The sequence below is a fragment of the Lepidothrix coronata genome, unplaced genomic scaffold (assembly GCF_001604755.1).
Source record: "Lepidothrix coronata isolate B3197 unplaced genomic scaffold, Lepidothrix_coronata-1.0 Scaffold165, whole genome shotgun sequence".
NCBI lineage: Eukaryota > Metazoa > Chordata > Aves > Passeriformes > Pipridae > Lepidothrix > Lepidothrix coronata.
In genome coordinates, this window is record NW_016690345.1 from 1,415,943 (window position 1) to 1,434,988 (window position 19,046).

General features: G+C 42.1%; 2 protein-coding genes across 19 annotated transcripts in view; one reads left to right on the forward strand and one right to left on the reverse strand.

The window, feature by feature from the left end:
• The window catches only part of CPS1 (carbamoyl-phosphate synthase 1), a 326,177-nt gene that overhangs the window by 12,004 nt on the left and 295,127 nt on the right, over window positions 1-19,046 (forward strand). The gene's annotated exons all lie outside the window — the stretch shown is intronic.
• MYL1 (myosin light chain 1) lies at window positions 378-18,452 on the reverse strand. 3 transcript variants are annotated; one of them, XM_017829498.1, is made up of 7 exons: window positions 18,153-18,452; window positions 7,708-7,735; window positions 4,428-4,571; window positions 2,618-2,791; window positions 2,018-2,095; window positions 1,487-1,539; window positions 378-706 (listed from the first exon to the last, which is right to left on the reverse strand). In XM_017829498.1, the coding sequence occupies exons 1-6, from the start codon at window positions 18,264-18,266 to the stop codon at window positions 1,511-1,513; spliced, it is 567 nt and encodes a 188-aa protein (XP_017684987.1). In that variant the 5' UTR covers window positions 18,267-18,452; the 3' UTR covers window positions 378-706; window positions 1,487-1,510. The 3 variants fall into 3 exon arrangements, with proteins under 3 accessions (XP_017684987.1, XP_017684989.1, XP_017684988.1); XM_017829500.1 differs by lacking the exons at window positions 7,708-7,735; window positions 18,153-18,452 and adding exons at window positions 7,983-8,007; window positions 8,780-8,889 and having other exon boundaries at window positions 380-706; XM_017829499.1 differs by lacking the exon at window positions 18,153-18,452 and adding an exon at window positions 7,983-8,000 and having other exon boundaries at window positions 380-706.

Here is a 19,046-nt window from a genome sequence, read left to right on the forward strand (position 1 = left end):
ACAGAGGAGGTTTTGCTGGGAAGAGTGGCTCTGCAAGGTCCCCTACAGCAGGGCCACCCTGCCTGGTTTTGGATGCTGCCTGGTGTGCCAGCAGGAGCCACCTTAGGAGCTGTTCTGATACCAGCTACCAGATCTCCTCCCCAAGATGTTTTAAGTGCTGATGTAGGTAGTAGTTCCCTAATTAGTCTTCCCCTCGAGTCCCCAAAGAAAACACTTTTCATTCAGATTCAGTAGAGTGACCTCCTGGAGATGTCTATATTTCTATTTTTTAATAAAACTTTATTTTGTGAAGTTCAGATACACAGAGAAAATAAGTGCTGAGTGCTGCTTTGGGTAGGTTTGAACAGCTTTGGAGGGAAAAGAAAAGACTTTATAGCCACAAAGTGACCACAGGGATTTATTGATGCTTTATTTTCCCAAGAAATGACATTGTTTCATTGCAAATAGCATGGAAATAGTTTGTTGGGATGGATGGATCCTGGATGGTAGCAGTTTATTCCATCTAGTTCGGTTTGGTGAAAGCTCAGATTTCTTAGGTGAAGGTGTGGTGACCCAGAGGTGATACCCATGGCTGTACTGGTACAAAGTGGTGGGGTTGGAGTCACATCATCCAGTTCTATGCAATTTCCATGTTGATGGTGACAGACTGAGCAAAAATTTTGGGCAAATCTTAAGTGCCATCTGGTCTTTCTGAATTTGACTTGTTCTGGGAAGGAATGAGAGAATTAGATCTGAAGTCAATGTTGGCTGAAGAAACATTTGCAAAATGACAAAATGAGCCCTTGGTTCCTATTTGGAGGTGTTTGTTTCAAATAGGAGCTGGGAATGTGTATTTCCTGAGATAGAATAACTAGCAGTTCAAATAAACCTACAGACCCACAATAGTTTGATTGTACTTTAAAGGCAGCTGCTGCTGGTTTTTTTTTTATTTTATTTTGAACAGAATAGCAGCATATAAAGGTTGTAGGAGTTTAATTTTGTTTCTTTTTACTTTTGAAGCCCTCATTTGGCTATTGATCATGACTGTTACAATACCCTTTTCCACATGACTATTTTGTTTGCAGAGCTGTTCTCAGTATTTCACACAAGTATTCAAGATACGTCTTAACAGAAATCTACAAATTATTAGATGCTGCTTTGATTTCATTTTTTTTGTTTAAAAATCTCAGTTGTGCTTGTAGGATAAGTGTCTCAGGCTGTCAATTTGCATAGTTTACACTCTAATTTTGCATGGCAACAGACATCTAGGATAATATTTATGCCTGAGGTTTCTTTTCACAGTCTGTGTATATTTGAAAAATCCACTAAACACAGTTTTCGATGAGATACAGGAATCTGCACTCCTGTTTTCTTTGCTCTTGGACAACAGTCTCATTTTATTCTGTTCGTATCACTGAGGAAACAGTGTCACTTTTGTGTTGGCCATGGGTATACAGAAGCCTTTAAGCATAGCAAACACACAAGTGTAGAGATGAGAAGAACATACCATTTGGTATCTGGAGAATTCCACTTAGACAGACAGGATGTGCTTTACAAATGCTGTGGAAAAATACAGATATGTTAGTTAGAAGGAGCAGCAAATGTTACCTTGGGAAATACCTTTATAAATAACATCTGTTTATGAGCCGATGGCATTAAGAACGCAGGTTCCTGGTCAGATTTGACCCAAATGTGTGATAGAAGGCTCGAAGTGTTTAATGTTGTCAAATCAAGCTCTCCTTGCTTAAGTGTGCTAAGACATTAGCTGTATGATTGGTTCCAATGACTGCAGTTGCTCTACAGAAAGTCGGTCTGGAGACCTGGCGCCGGCCAAAACAGCTCCTCTGCCATGGCTGAATCCAGGCTTCTGCGTGCTCTGACTGCAGGATTAGTGCGTTGCCACGGTCATTTGCACGCAGAAGCCTTTTGACCCAACTTTGCTGGAGCTTTGTCTGATTTGCCTGAGAAGCTAAGAGCCAACTGCAGTGAAACTGTGAGAGAGAGGAAAGATGGGAGGATGTTGAACTCTTGCACCTACCCTCATAGTTGATGCAGCCATTTGAGTCTTCCTGACCTTTCATGAGTTCGTCTACTTCCTCTTCTGTCATCTTCTCACCTGAGAGCGGAGAGAGCTTGGTTAATTCCTCCACACACAACTGATGCTGAACCCTACAGCTTTTCCAAAGGCTTTCCTTGTTTTCTGAGTTAGTAACAACAAGACATATATGACATGAGCTTTATTAATTTTAACTTTCTTTAGAAGTTCTGCATGTGCATATAGACAGCGATTCCAATTATTACCACAGAGTAAAGAAATTATGCAGCAAATCTTCTACCTTTGTCCATGTGTGTTAGGTCCCTGAGATGTACAGACTTCTCTCTGTTCATCAAATATCAGGCACTCTTAATATCTCACCTGAATGTAGAAGTCATAAACCAAGCCCTTTCCTCTGATTTTCAGCAGAAAACCCAAAGCTTTGTTTGCTTTCTTAGTGGGTTACCAGTTAGGAAACTCAGAGTCTTGTCTGGCTTGGTGGCCTCCTACCTCTCCAAACTGGTTGGACTGTCTTTTCTCCTTCTCATATGCCTTCAAACAGCAGCAATTTTGGAAGAGCTCACGGAGATGATAATCCCTTACCCAGAGTAGCCAGCACATGACGGAGCTCAGCCCCCATGACTGTGCCATTGCCCTCCTTGTCGAAGACACGCAGACCTTCAACGAAGTCTTCAAAGGTGCCCTGTTCCTTGTTGTTGGCAGCTGCTTGCAACATGGGCAGGAACTCTTCAAAAGTAATCTTCTTGGCATTCATCTCTGGAAAGAAAGCACCAGTAGCTACATGCTAGACACTTGCAAGTATGTTCTTTAGAGATATTTGCCCTGAAATGTGGGAGAGCCTCCCACCTCGTGTGCGCACCTTTTTCTGGCCTTTACTCTAATTTTTGCCTCACAGTTTTACAGTTGTGGAATCTGGATTCTCTCTTATCTTGGGAGTTATTTTTCATGTAGATCTGATTTTTCACATCCCTGCTTTTCAGCCCTCTTCTTACATAACTTTATGTGCTTGTGTGCATGTTGTATTTTTCTTTCAGAGAAATGAAATTTGTTGTATGAGTTGATCTTTGAAAGGATTTGGGGAGTGAAAGGACTACAGAATGTAGTCACACAGAAATCTCGAGCTCCAGCAGTGGGAAAAGGTAACCAGTGTGGGATGTAGTGACTTAGACAAGCCCCTGGGATTGCTGACATGTTACTGACCTTTTCAGGGTCTCTTTGATGTGGTGGCAGACCCCATTAGCAAAAGAATAAACGAATTAAAAATAGGAAAGTACAGTGGGGGGGATGTCCAAATTTACTATTGACATATTTGCTATGGAGGTTTAAGGACTCCCGAGCTTAGTGCCTCAAACCCCTTTGCTCTCATGAGCCAGAAGTTGTAGACCTCGGTGAGGACTTCTCCAAGTATGGTTGGTTTTGGTTGGTTGTTGTTTGTACCAAGGCTGCCAAAGAAAAGGATTTTTCTTTCTTTTTTTTTTTTTCCCCTCCCACATCTTTGCAAAGCACAGCTTTAATCTAGGCAGCAATGAAACATAATAGATGGAAACATGACAGAGATTTCTCAATATACAATTGTTACAGAAAGTGCTTTACTACCCAGCTGTATCAAAATCACTGTCACTTATTGCTGGAGTCACTTGAAGTCCTGGTATGGTTTCACTGCTGTGTTAGTCCTTGGTACTCCCTGATAGTGCTAATGCTTTCTGAATTGTTCCTCAGAGATGCCTTTGCCAGGCCTGGGGGTTTGAATATAATTTAATCCATCTTAATATGGTTCTCTGCATGACTGAAAGCAGGGATCTTCTGCTTCTAGGTCCTTGTTAAGAGGTGACTACAATATTCATGATTTCTCTTTATCTCTAAAAGGGGAGAAAAGGAAATAGAAAATAGCTGCTATAATAAATATAATAAATAGCCAACATATGCCTCAGCATGTCCAGGTTTGTAGGAACTTTGAGAAGACTAGTCCAGCCAGCAGAAATATACAGGTGGGTTTCCAGTCCCAGGGCATGTCAAGGCTTATGCAGAAGAACCTCCACTGGAAGGACCTGAAGATCTGAGTATCAGTTGTTGGAAATGGCTCCCCAGCAAGGGCTGGGACACAAATGGGCTGTGAGCAACAATGAACGTGTGCTACATCTACACCAAGCTGACACCAACATGGCCCCTACAGAGACCTCTCCATGTCCCAAAGAGAAGGTTTTAATCCTGTATTCCGCATCAGCATCGTCCTCTTCCAAAGGAACTGGAGAAATTCCATGTTTTTGATGTGGAGTCCCCCTCACTGCCCATCAGAGCAAGAGCTCCTCTCTCTCCTGCTGTAACTATTGATGTTGCCAGTTGCAGTTCCCCAGCCTCAAGAAGGGCCCATGAGAGACTGTAGGGCACTTACCCTCTTTGCTGGGGTTTCCCAGGATTTTGTTGACCTCGGCATTTGTAGGGTTCTGCCCCAGCGCCCGGATGATGTCACCAACCTGGCTCAGGGTGATCTTGGCATCACCGGTCCTGTCAAAGAGGAGGAAGGCCTCCTTGAAGTCTGCAAGGGAAGAGTAATGGTTAAATTGAGCCAGGCAGCTCCCTGCTGACAAAGATGTGAGCCTGTTGTCTCCTGGCAATGTTCCACTGACTCCGGGGGAGCTAGCCAGGGGAATCTTTGGCCCACAGTCCCAAGAAAAACTCCTCCCCTGTGACATTTCGGTTTCACTATTTTTAAACTTTTATATCTATCTTTAATAGCCATCAATAACTTTTTGATTGACCCTGTAGTTATTTCAAGGACAGGGAAACATAAGCTCTCCATGAACATTCTCATTCAAGAACAGGTTTCTTTACGTGATGAAGCAGCACAAGGTAAAAATGTTGTTATCCACTCCACCTTATCTCTCCAGAGGACTGGGATTCTCCTGTGAAAGTGCCTAGCAGGGCAAAACCTCTGCCTGCTTCAGTGGGTCCTACCTGCAATCCCAGCCTCTCGACTGCATAGTGCTAATGGCAAACCTGAAGGTGGATTTCAAATGCTTGTACTGTTGTTTTTCCTTAAAAGTAGAGCTTTCTACCCACGTTTGTTCCCTCTTATCTCTGCTTTTTGTGATCTGTCCCTACTTTTTACAGATGGATGAATATCCAGCTTTTCCAGTGGTAGAACTTGTGTGGTGCCTTATTCTGTGCATTTCCAATGTGTACATTTTGCTTCTTTCAGTACTGCCAAGTGGTCAGTGTTCACTTATTTCCCCTTGCTGTTGGACAAGGCCTTGGGATACAGGCACTTCTCCTACAAGAGTCAGTACAGTTGGTTGCCTCCATAACATTGCAGGCCTTCATCTTCTGTTGGGAAGTTCGATGTCAATCATCTTGCCATATTTTTCAGGTTTTTTTAGAGTGTGTTTTGCAATAACTGAAGAACTAGGGCTTTGAAAAAAGAGGAGAGGATGAAGGTCAAGTGTCTATCTAAAAAGCCATCTTGAAACCTCATGTGCCAAGAGCATCTTGGACTGTGCTGTTGATCTCTTCTGCACTGCAGTGTCTGATGATGCCGTGGGTTAGCTCCAAGCAAACCAAGTAAAATGTCTTTCCCTTGGCTGTGATGCACATCCAGCAGCTAGACAGGCTTTGTGTTTCACAGCTTGTGGAATGTTCTTGGTGTCTTGGGGCAGATTTGGGAGTAATACACCACATTTCAGGTCATGCCTTGGTTTGTCTTGTGCTGGGGATGTGATTTGGAGGTATTTGGTTTTGCTTTAGTCTTCCATGTACTGCCTTAGTGGAGGAGTTGCTGGCACCCAGTAACAGTGCTGGTACACAGTGTCAGCCTGATAGTCTGTAATCTAATAGATCTGAAATTAATCCTTTTACTGTCTGATGTGAGAGACTGTCATCTTTTGCTGCTACCCCTCTCTCCTTACAGCTCCTATTGTAGGGTATGAAACCAAGGCCTTTGGACCTGTGTAGAGCTTCCCCTTACAATATACCAACCTGATATCAGCTCCTGCTCTAGCAGCTAAGATCAATAGAGTTGTAGTGATTTATACCATATGATCTGATCTTTCATCTGCTGCATCAGTGACATCTAGTCAGAGTGAACTATAAAACAAAGCCAGTGTGCTATTAGCAAAGCTGTCAGGAGAGTTCCTCTGTTTTGTAAGTCCCATGAAGTTTTATGTTCACTGTGTTCTGAACACTGCTTCCCAGCTTGGAGAAAAGGCCTGATTTAATTTTGTCTCTCAGGCATGCGTTTCACTGCGATATATCCTTGCTGTGGCGTTTTTCTTTTTAATTTTTTCTTTTTCAATAGCTAGTCCTAGATTGTATCTGTGCTGGAATAAGCACGCTTAAAGTCTTTCTCTGAGGATGGTACTACCCAGTTGCTGGTGCATCAGCCTGTGTGGATGGAAATAGTTACTGAGGGTGGGCCACCTCTGTTCCTGGGAAATTCTCCCTCTCTCAAGTAGGTTCTAATTGCTCTGCTGCTTGGCTCGGTCATTGCAACAGTTACAGCAGCTGGATGATCTGAAATACGTGGGGAATCTGAAAGATATATTTTGCTTTGTTATCCATGCCAGCAGCTTTGAATTGATGGCATTTTTCCATAAGCCCTCCCAGTCCTTTTGTAAAAGTTTCAGAATTAGAAAGTGTAGAAGAGGCTGAATGATTGTTTTTGTTGTTGTTGTTGTGGCCAGAAGTGTTTAGACTGCAGGAAGAGAAATGTTTCCAGTCTCACTTGCTGCACTATACCTTTCCTTATTGCTCTGATGGTGTAGCCTAGAGTAGGCTCATATTCAGGAAGTTTAGGGCTCTCTCAAGACCTGTTTCTAGCTATTCCACCCCCTCTGAATTTCTAGAAAGTCCTTGTATCTTCCTTTCTAAATACTTTGTATAATCTACTATATGTGCTACTGAATTCTTGGCATTTTTTAACATTATATAATGTAGCTCAAATGCATCTCTTAGCATATTTAAAACACTCTAGCTTAGATTTCCAGAGCTTCAATGAGGGATTTTAATTGTCTCTTTCTAGAAGATCGAAAGAAAAAATTTGGAAGTTGATTGTGGTTTGTGAATTAGATGATACAGCAAGATGCTCAAGAATTGCAACATGTCCAGACTATTGTGTTTATAAGCAAGTTTATACAAGTCACTTATTTGCTGACTATTTTCATGCTTCTTGAATGCATTTACAGTAAACCAGCCTTTGTTACCCCCCTTCCACAATACCTTCTGGCCAAAGTGACATGTAGACCTCTTGCATCTTCTGATCATGTAAGATTGCAAAGTCACTGCAGCTAACTTAAGTCCACTCCCCTTCTGTTGTCCTTCGTCTACCTATTTCCTCTGTGACTTTCAAATACAAGACTTGTTTTCAGCATCCTTATGAAGAGCCAGAACAGGAGCACAACAGAAAAGTGTTCAGTAGGCAGAGCCAGTGTATTTTTTCTTCGTACCATGGAATAAACTTCTCAGCTTGGCAGCATGTAAACATCCAGATAGATTACATGTAAATCTGTGGTCAGATTCTTGTTCAGTGTAAGTCAGCACTGCTGCTCTGAAGTCAAGAGTGTGATGATTTGTACCAGCTGAAGTCCAAGCTCATCGTTTCATAAAGGTTAATTTTGGAGCCTGTAGCTCCTCTCTGAACCCACATACACTTAAAACACATCAGCTCTCTTGTAACTTACCATCCTGTTGCTCCTTGGAGAACTCGATCTGTTGGAAGGAAATCAATCACAAAAAATAGCTTAGGAAAGGGGGGGCTGGGGAGAACCTGTTTGTTTTCTAAAGCATCCAGCTCAGTCCATGAGTTGTCTTCCAAAACAGCAAAAGTGTGGTCTGTCAGATGTGCAGAAGTAATGCATTTAGCAAAAGAGCTGTTAAGGCTAGTGAGTATTTAGCACTTGGTAGCCGTTATGTTCCCCCTCCTGCCCTGTTGAACTTTAACTTTGATTTCACTTACCATTAATTTCGTCAGCAGAGAAGGACTGCAGTTGGGAAGAAAAAGAGAGAGAAAAAAGAGAACTAGTACTGCTGAAAATGCACTGAGAGAAAGCAAATAGCACAAAGTACCTGAGCACCCTCTCGCTTCTGTCTTGCCTAATGTAATTAGGCCATAGTGACCTAAATTAGCAACTTCCCTTGTAAAAATGCATCAGCAGGTCTATTGTTAAAGATTCCATTAAAATCTGCATCCCAGAGAAAGCCAGAATTGTGGCTATAAGCAACAAATTCTAAAGTCTCTTAACTAAAGTAATTAATGTACCATCAAGTAATTTACTTTTTTAGCACAGACCTGCTTTATTTACACAATTTGGAGCAATACTGCTCAACAAGCAGCTTTTTTACATGAACATAGAAATTAAACCAATCCATTAAAGTCTGTGTTTCAGATTAGGCTTTGACAGTACATTGTTTCATAAACTACTACACTATGATATTTTCTTATATAAAACATTGCTGTTTTCCTTTGCCTCTTTAGCATGTTCCATCTGATTTAACAAAAAGCTTAGCAAATTGTAACCGTGCTGTCGGAAGCTGCAGGAGCTGCACATCTACCACTGCACGTCAGGAACTTGAGGCTAACTGGAAAACTTTGCATAGTCCTTTAGGTTTCAGGAGGAAAACCAAGCAAACCTGAACTGTCTTTTGGATTGTCCTCCCCCACCCCTCCCCAGAACTAACTTGAGCCAGAAGCCCAATTTACTTATATAAAATCCACTGGCTCACTGCTAACTGTTAGCTTTCCAGTGCACCCACCATGGTTGAGTTGGAAAAGGAGAGCAGCAGACAGGCAGGAGGGATTAGCTGAGAGGTCTTGAGAGTGGTCCTGCTTTCCTGGCCTTTCTTCCCCTTATTTATCTGGTGGTGCTGACGGCATTGCTGGGATTAGGTGTCAGAAGGAAGAGGTCCCTCCCCTTGGCGAGTTCTTTAGCTTTCTTAGGGCAAAGTGACAGGAGGCTCTATGTCTTGATCGACATCTTATGATGGCTATTTTTAGGAACCTGGAGAGGGGCAGGGAGTGACAAGCAGTAATTTTGATTCATGTCAGCACTTTCTGGGTCTGTACCATCAAGAGGAGATATTCCTTGTCCAGACCTACCAAGACTTCCTTATAGGGAAGGATTCTATTTCTCCAGTAAGCTATCGAGTCAGTCAGCAGTGATAGGAGCTAGGGCCCCCAAAAGGCTTTGTGAACTGGGAGGATGACTGTTCATGGTGGGTAAGGAGTACTTGCTCTTTTGGGTTTGCAGCTTATGGTGGGCCCGCAAGTGGGAATTTTTGAAGTAGGTTGCAGGAGATAGAGGCTCAGCTTCTTCAGTAACAAAGACCTAGTCCCACCATTTAGCATCCCCCAAGCCCAGGCCGAATCTCCAAATGGATGAGATGTTGTAATGGGATTGGAGAACTTTACTCTAAGCTTCTGTCTTTCTCTGTTGCCTCAGCTGGGTCAAGATCGTCATGGAACCAGGATGGGAATGGTTGTGTGGCAACCACAGATCCCTGTTGTGAACTCAGATCTCTTCTTTAATCTCTGTTGGATTGCCTCTGTTGAGAAGTCACTGCTGCTGGTTTTCTACTGACAAGATGTGATTAGTGAGGAAAACTTTCTCCTGTAGCTCTCTCAGTTACCCTGAAGAGGAGCATAACCTTTGTGAACGTCTCTTTTCAGTATATTGAGGACACTGAAAGAAAGAATCAAATCCAAGCAGACTTAACTTTGCTGGTTTTTTATTACTGAACAATCAAAATAGGTCAAAGTATTTGGTTGGATTTGAGACACTAATCTCCTATTTTAAGAAACAAAAGATACAACTGCAAAGATTTTCTAAGCTTGCCCTTTTGGCTCAAAAATGCTCTCTTCAAACAGATTACTTGCATTTTTTGGGAAATATCTGGAAAATATCCTGAGTATGAAAAAACTCCACTGCCAAACCTTTGCTTTTGTTTAGTTTTTGATGGTGGTTTTTTTTTTTTAGGTTGGTTAGTTGGTTGGTTGGGGTTTTTTTTGCTGTTAGCCCTGTGGGAGCAGGGATGTGTTCATGACCAAGTGCAGCCAGGATCAGGTGTGGCTGTGCTGAAAGAGGGTTGATGCTTTTGCCTGAATTAGCTAATATAGGTTTAGCACAGCTCAGAGCACCTGATTAACACAGGCTGGGACTGGGACTTGGGCAGTGAGAAAGCTAATACAGATCTTGGCCATCAATCCCAATGCATTAATAGAGGACCTTTCAAAAGAGTTTGGCAGAGCTGAAATGTTGCCTGGGTCAATGCAGTGTGTTGCCTTTTGTGGAATTTTCCTTCTGCCCTCAGCCTCTTGCTCTCCAGTGCTGGCAACTGAGAAGTGTTCCCCTGAAAACAGAATATATATTTGTTTTTAAAGGAAAACTTAGATTAATTTTCTTGAGCAGATAAGTTTTGGCTACAACAAAGCTCATCCCAAAAGACACCAAGCAGAAAAGAATTGGAGCGTGTTTGCCTTAGGCATAGAAAACTGATACCTGTTTTAGTCACTTGGCTTGAATGGGCTATAAAATATCTATAAATTGAGAGAGGTCTACATATAAGTTGATTATCTTTTGACCATGTGAGACTTTGGCTTAGAATTTTGATGAGGAAATACTAGTGCACCACACCAGCTCTTCACTTCAATACTGATCCTTGAATAAAATCTTACTGGACACTTTTAGTGGGGAAGAATATTCTAGTATGGGTATGTTGCATTCCCTTGAATTAAGAATTGCCCTGCTCTAAACCAGTAGGTCTGTTGGGGGGTTAAAATGTACTTACTTTAAGTAAGGGCACCTACCAACGGCCTGGATGGAAAATATTTCAAGTACTCTTTAAATGAAATTAAAGGTAAGATTTCTGATTCTGTAAGGAGTTTTCAGAAACTTCAAAAGATGGAAATATTTTGCAGCGGTCTGCTCTTTGTTCTGATCCTGGCAGTGTTCTCTGCATTGTCAGAGGACACTGAGGCTTAAGGCTTTAGGGAAGAATTTGAAGTTTCAGGGGGAGATTGATTTAAGAGAAAATGAATGCTCCCCTCCCACCTTCCCCCCCCACAAAATCATGAAAGATGGAAGCAACTGCAACACGTGGGAAAGACCAGATGGACTTGGATTTATCTAACTTCCCTTATCCCTTATTGATGGGCAGAGTTATTATCCAAAAGGTTACCCGTGCCAAGGAAAAAAAGTGGTGTGGTTTGAGTTTGTGGTTTTTTGTTTTTGTGTTTCTTTTTTTTTTAAGATTAAGGCTTTTCCCCACATGTGACCACCTTCTAGGAATTCTGGTGCTAGACAGAGGTATTTTGACCAGGTCCCAGTTATAGGACAGGGTGAATAGGGTTTTATGCAAGCCTTTATCACCAACTAAACAGAGACCCAATCCACACAAATCTTTGTTTCCAAAGTATTAACAAAGCTTCTGATTTCCCACAAATCACTGGTTCATGGGCTTTAGGGCCTCAACTTTTGCAGCATGGTGCTGTGCTTGCCTCTTTAGGCTGCTGGGCACTGGGATTGAGTCGTACTGAGTGTTGGATTGAGCTGTGCTGCGTGACAGCTGCCTTGTCCTCACTGTAAATGTGGAAAGGTCTGGACAGGAAGAAGAGCCCTGAGAAAGCATGCTGCTGGGAGTTAAAGCATTCAGCTGCTCAATCTGCTTGTTACCTTCTGGATGAGTTACAGAGAAGTGAATCATTTTAGGAGTTTATTAGGGAGTCAACAGATATTTCAAGGTACTGTCTCTGTAGAAGAGAGTAAGAACATATGAGGTGCCTTGGAAAATCAGAGAGGAGAAAATTGAAGGGTCCCTTAGGATATTCATTGTATATTTAGCTCTCTATGCAGGACTAGAGGGGATTTTTTTTTTTATTTTTGGATGAAGATAAGCTAGGATTGTGCCTATAGCAGTTCATATGCTATCTGCTCACCATTAATGCCTGCTCCTCGATTAATACAGTTGAACATCTTTTTTAGTAGACATCACTGAGTGCAGGGTTACACAGCTTCTAAATCCCTCTTAAAAGCAGGCTGTCCTTCAGCCATCCCTCACCCCAGTTCCACAGCGTGTATGACCAGTGCCATGGGTTTTAGAGAGGCTGCTTCTCATTTAAGTAAGAATCAACAGCCTGATGGATCTGGCCTCATGGCTTATGAGGCAGAGAAACACTAGAAAGCAGAACAGCTTTTGAAAAAGTGAGGTCCATTTTGAGAGCAGAGCTGCCTGGAAATACAACTGAAGAAAGAAAAAAAAAAACCCAATCACTGCTAATATAGGAGAGAAAGTTGCAGGTGTGAGATACCAGGAGGTTTGGAATAATAGTTCAAAAATACCTCTGAGTTTAATGGACTAAATTGCAGATTAATTTGAATTTTTTCCTAAGCATTTTATGCAACTTTCCAGTTTGTTTATTTTTCAAGCTTGTAACTCCACAGTTGATTTACAGCTGTGCAAAAACTTTTGAATGAGCCTTGCCATTTAATTAATGTGCCCTTCTGAAATGTCCGGGTGTGATATGTGCTCTACCTGCACTGTTAATCATATCCTTTTGAACAGATTTCATTAGCTTCATGGGGGGAAGAGCATTCAGTTGTGCTCATTTGTAAATGTGTCACTTCTCTAATTGCTTTTAGTTGGGCTTGAATGTGTATAATCAAGAGGATACACAAGATGTGAGGCTCTGGAGCCCTACTTTTGGAGAGATTTCTTGTTTTCACATGCCTCCCAGTGGCAGTGTTAAGAGTAATAATGTAATTTAAACTATTGCTGCTTGACATTTAAATGCTATGGGGTAAACCAGCCAGTTCAAAGTACTTTTTGGCAGTGGGTACAAGATGTAATAAAACCTCAGTGAAGTGAGGGCAAATTTCCTGGTTGGTTGTTTCATATCTCCTTACAGATAACTTCTTTCTTTACTCGTCATTGGCTAAATTAGTCACCTTCTTGCCTTATGTAAGATTAACTCAAATATCTTTCTGTTACTATCTGTTTCAATCTCTCTGTGCTCTAATGGGGCTTAAAGCAGTATTTTAGAAATACTGTGGTGTTGTTTTGATGGGAGAAAGGCTCTGCCACACAACTGTTAACAGTTGGAAGTTACTGTGTGAGCTGATAAAATGTTACACACTCATTTCCACTTTAAATTCCACTGTTTCTACCAATGCTTGCCATTTCCCAGGCTCTCCAAAGGCTACAGGTATCTATAGCTGCCAAAGCTGTGAATAACTAAGAATGGATCTTGTTAAAAAAACCAACAACAGTGTTTTCCAAATAACTCTTCAGGTTAGCAGACATAAGGAAAAGTGTCTACTAGTATGTATGGACAGTCCCTACTTTTGGGGGACTCCTTACTTAGCAGCACTTTAGGGAAAAAGGAGGCAAAGTTCTTCTGAAAGTGTTGTAAAGAAAACTAAGCGGTGGTTTCTGTTTGTTGTTTCCAACAGTGTCCCAAAGGGATGTCTTGATGTACAGCAAGAGCCTGTTGTCCAGGTTGCCTGTCTTCAGGCACCTTTGTGCCATGCCTTGCCCATCCAGTGATTGTCAGCAACATGGGTCTGGCATCAGTGGTGAGATTGATGGAGCAAGGGATTGAGTTTGGGCTGCTCTGGGCTGGATCCTGACTGGTGCTGTGTCTCGGGGATCAAAGCAGAAGCAGGAAGCTGGTCGGGATGGCATCAGACAGGCACGTTTACATCTCTTAAGGCTAAAATCATACTGGCCCTTGTCCCCGTCCTACCTGTAAGTGCACTTGGGACTGATGAGCTTGCCCAACAAGAATATCCGTCCTACGGAATCTTCCCAGAGCCATAGCTGGAGTTAGATCAGGCGTAATCTGAAGGCCTCAGCCAAAAGTTTCAAGTGAAAACCTCCTGGTTCCTAAGAAAGCCCTTATTGCTATGAGCAAAGCTACTGTTCACATTCCTGCTCTCCCTCCACAGCTTTCCATGGAGTTGGTCTGCAGCGTGACAGCTCTCAGAGCTCTTTAGCTGACATTTGCAGTCCTGCTCGCCCTCCAGCCCAGGAGCTTTCTGTCAGTGCATTTTACTGAATTTCTCTCTCTCTGGTTATGTCCAACAGAGTGTCTGTTCAGAGATGACCTACTGGAGTAGTGAATGTAACAAGAAATAAGGATACTCGGAGAAATACTTGGAGTTACTGCCTTAAGAGCTCTGTATTTAAAAACAAGCAATGACAGGCTTGCTTCCATGCAAAAGGAGTCATCATGCATCACACAGTTACACAAGACTTTAGAAAGTCTTTACTAGTTGATAGCTTTTTGTTATTTTTTTTTCTAAACACTTAGGTGGCTTATCTGCAGTTTGGCATGGCATAATTGGTGTCCTGGGATTTCAGTCTGAAAATACCAGCATGGTAAGCCTTGTGTACCAAATGAACCTCACACCATGGATACTTGCAAGAACCCAATCTCTGTCTCTACTTGAGGGAGGATACTCGGATGTATCCTTGAAGTAGAGGGTCTAGTGTGACACCAGATGAGGGTACTACACGTCCAGGTCACGATCTGAACAGAGCAGGTGCCTATAAAGCACTGCACCCAGCATTTCCTGCCCATGGGTCCCAAAATGTCACAGTTGATGCTGTGAGCCTGGTCTCACTCCGAGGGCTGGCTGTGTGTGCTAGGAAAGGCCCATAGATTTCAGTAAAAAACAACATGCTTTTCCTGTTTGTGATAGGGACCAAGTTATATTGATTTGGGCAATAGGAAATTTATCCATTCCCCGCTGCCTCAGTTGCAAAACCAAGCATAAGACCTCTACATCATTAATGTCTTATCAAGTTGTTGCAGACATAGACCCATAGTAGTGCTGTTCATCAATTCTGTATTTCTTCTCACCCAGGCTTGTGTGAGAGAAGGAAGTTGACAAAACATATGAGGGAGTGACAAAACATATAACTTTTAGGGAGTGCGCTGGACCATGCTTGCTGTTAATCATCGTTGGTTGCAGAGGTAGCTCTCAGCTGCATCCATCACCCCATTCTTTTCTCAGTCATTATTTAACTCCTATGCCTAATGCAAATCCTGGCCATGTTAGTAAAAAAGAAAACTGGAAATATAAATTTGGACTGGAAAGGCTTGTGCAAAGCAGATTGAGGTTTTTATGATTTTTCCTGAGTAAGAGGGAAAGAGGTTTTCATGTTTCTATTTTAAAACAAAGTCTTCCTCCCTGGCTTGACTCTCTTCCTGTGTTGGTTGCACTGCAACCTAAGGTGAGCTATGAAAGGGCTCAATTTAGAGATTTGAGCTTTTAGCAGTGAGGTATTCCTGTTACTCAGTTCTGTAGTCAATAGATGGTGCTCAAAAACAGAAAATCTCATGACAGCTGCTGTTAGCACTAGCAAATCACCAGATATTTGGTCTAATTTCAAGAGCGGGATAAAGAACAGAAGAGAGTGAGTGGTCTGTCACAACTTCTGATGGTGACAGACAATTTTGAGGTGCTTGCATTTGCAAGAACCCAGCCTGAGTCCTCTTAAGAAAGGGAAAAAAAAAATCTGGAGTTTCAAAATGTGCACACCTAAAGGGTCAGAAAACCAGATGGGCCAAGCAGAGCATCCAAGCTGAGAGGTACCACCAAAAGAATCACTGCTCATGTTTGTAAACCACCTTCTTGTTTGTTTTGGAGACTATTATGATTTCTGATGCTAATTTAAAATGGAATGCACTGCCAAATGTGGTTAATTTGGCTGCTGTAAGCCCTTGTTAGGCAGCTCTATCCTTACCCACTCCAGCTATAACACTTAGAATGGGCTCGGATATCTTTTTATAAAAGCTAACAAAGCCTGCTGTGTGGCTTTCCAGATCATCATGATGCTGCACCTTGGCATTCCCAGTCACCTCTCGTGAATAGCTGCTAATTCCCTGAGGAGTGCAGGGGAGCCCACTTGATGCCCTGGTTCAAAGTGCTGGTGGTTTTGTCTCTGTGTCTGGTAAATCAGTGCAAAGAGCTCCAGATAATAGAATTACAGAACGGTTTGTGTTGGAAGGGACCTTGAAGATCATCCAGTTCCAACCCTCTGCCATGGACAGGGACACCTTCTACTAGACCAGGTTGCTCAGAGCCCCATCCAACGTGGCCTTGAAATGTTTCCTGAGTCCCAGTCAAAAGCTTAGCTTTAAGTACTCTGTGGCTCCAAAGTTTTGCTGGAAATGGTGCCGCACCTTTTCTTGTGCTGAGACTTTGGTGGCTGAATGGAAGGATTCAGGATTAATTAAGGGGCTGGGCTAAGACTCAGAAAACTAAGATTCCTGACTTTGCCACAAATTGCCCAGACAGATCACTTTCCACACAACTTTGTTTCCCTTCACTGCATGAGCTCTCAAAGGGTGAAAAGGGATAACCCAGGGTGGCTGGTTGGGACCCTAGGAGAAAATACTTTGTCTGATATTATCTTTCAAAAGAAAGAATTTAAGGAGAGTATCTTCTTTTATCAGTCTGAATATGACAAAACCTGTAGAGTTCTCTCTGTTCTAGCAGTATATATGTCCTGCTGTTACAGAGAGCTGTCTGGGTAAAGGAGTGAACTGCAGATGCCTCAGAGTGCAGTGTGCCATTTTTTAGCTGGTAATATATAATTCAGTCTATTTATGTAAAGATAGACTAGCTAGGTTCACTGTAGTTAAAAATTCTATTTTCTCCTAATGAACTGGACATATAAAGCTATCCAATCATATTAAATTATTTAGCAGGAAATCTAGCTTGTGTTTCCCTCCACTTCTGGAGATGAGTGCGTTGTGAGGCCTAATCTAATTTTTAGGCAGTATTCTGAAAACCAGTGGGTTTTTTGTGTACCCTATACCGTGATCACTCAAAGTATTTAAAAATGCCTTTTTTTTTTTTTTATAGCTTTTGCTCTTGTTACACTTTGCCAATGGCTTTAGCTTCAATTTTATGAGAAGCTACATACCCTTTCAGAAAAATACTGACTATTGACTGGATAAATTACAGTAAACTTGAAGAAATTTCATTACATTGGTTATGATCATGGGATTATATGAATTAAGGTATCTGAAAGATAATTCATCATGAGATGAAAATGAGTAGGTCCTCTTAGGAGTCCTTGTTCTCCTTCTTTTATCCATAATAGGCATGATTTCTTATGTAGAACTTAGCAAATTGGTCCTGGGACCAATCAGCTTGTCAGGTAGGTGGAGAATGACTATTTATAGTCCTACCCAGAGAAACTAGTCTATCTCTTCTCTTTAACTGCTTAACCTCCCTCTCTTCTTTCCTAAGTAAAGAATTTCCCAAAATGGAGGAGTTTTCTTTGAAGGGTCAAGGCAACAGTCAGTAATGTTGGTTGACATGCAAAGTCTAAAAACATCATGAGAACAAATGACAGTGCAGTCAGAGGGAAACCTCCAAAAGACTCTTCCTCTTTGATGCTTTCCTTTTGCAGCAAATTGTGAGCAAATGTAAAGGTGAGAGGAAATCACTTGAAATGCTCCCATCCATGTCTTTCTGGCTCATGGTCTCTGTCAGTGTTTGTTGTACAATGTGAATGAAAAGAAAATAGGTGAAACTGCCAAATCCATCTGTTTTCATCTGTTTTGTTTCTTCTTTTAAAGATAAGTCATACTGATCTCAAAGCACATGACCAGTGTCATCAGGTGGTTCAAAAATTTGAAAGGAATTTGAGGGTAAAGTGTAAAATAAAACTTGGTTTTAGCACAGTGCTATGGGAAAACATTGCATTTCAAGTTCCAGTAACCTCTTTCCTGTCCTTGTGCACCTACTTTAGGGGGCTTGGGGAGGTTTTTTTATGGTGTTTTTCAAAAGAAAAATGTAGCTTCACCGAACAGGTCAGACTGCTGATTTGGTAAAATGTTCTGAGGTCCACACTCCAACATACTTTTAACATCCCCAGGCGTCACTCCTGTGTTAAATCATGCACCATGCCTTACACCCCTACAGCTACTAAAACAGCTAAAAGCTCAGGCAGGTCAGCAAATCCATCGGCTGAGGTTACTCATTCATTTCACCGCAGTCCCCAAACCGGAACCGAACACACGCAACACTTCACTGCGTCCCTCAGCCGGGACTCTGCGAACTCTCCCCTTTGGGAGCCCCTCGTGTCCGCAGTCAGCACACGCTCATCCTTTTACCTTGATGCTCTTGAGGTCGATGGCGGGTTCTTTGGGCTTGGCTGGCTCGGGTGCTGGTGCCGGCGCCGGCGCTGGTGCTGCGGCTGGTTTCTTTACGTCCTTCTTAGGTGCCATTTTGTGGGGTTTAAATTGGAAAGTAAAGGTGCTCTAAAAAAAAAAAATCTTAAAAAAAAAAAAAAAAAAAAAAAAAAAAAAAACCCCCCCCAAACAAGCAAAAAAACCCTCTTAAAAGTGATCCTGGGAAAGGAGCAGTGGTCAGAATGAGCTACAGCCTGTGCCCTAGAGGTGGACCCGATGTGCTAAACTCTCTAAGGGCATATATATATTTCACTTAGTGCCTCACAGAGTCCTGACACATGCAGCTGGATTGGACAGCTTGATAATCAAGGGGGATGTCATTCCAGCTCGAGCTATAAATGGAATATAAGAGTTCAGGGCTTCATAAGATCAAGGAACTTCGGTGGCTTTTTTTCTCCCTCTTAAAAAACCTGAACCATCTCCCCTGTCTTTTTTTTATGCGTGCAAAGGAGAGGGAAATACGACAAACCCAGTTTCAGATCTACTGTTGACATTCATGTATGGATTGAATAGTTCTTTTTCTCATCAGAATTTCAGTTCTGCTTAAGTAATAAATCTTCTTTCTTTTCTTCCCTCCCCTTTCCCCCCATGCCATGGATAGCACTCCAGGAGGATTTGGTTTCAAGGAGGAATTTTGACTTTCATGGCTGGGAAGATCATTATTTTCCAACCTAATTTGCATCTCTCCCTACAACCCCTCATTCCTCCTCTGCTTCCTTCTTTTTCAAGGAAGTGTTGATCAAGCAAAGGCTCTGGGTGTTTAAAAATAAAGCAGACAAATATGGAAAACACTGCAGTACCTTCAGCCAAGGCATC

What these genes read in the sequence shown, in the direction of transcription:
- MYL1 (XM_017829498.1), bottom strand. Translation starts at nt 18,266, where the DNA reads ATGGCACCTAAGAAGGACGTAAAGAAACCAGCCGCAGCACCAGCGCCG. An exon ending in GGGAAACCCCAGCAAAGAGG is followed by an intron (nt 2,792 to 4,427) that starts GTAAGTGCCCTA and finishes CTTTCTTTCCAG; the next exon opens with AGATGAATGCCAAGAAGATT. An exon ending in TCATGTGCTGGCTACTCTGG is followed by an intron (nt 2,096 to 2,617) that starts GTAAGGGATTAT and finishes CTCCGCTCTCAG; the next exon opens with GTGAGAAGATGACAGAAGAG.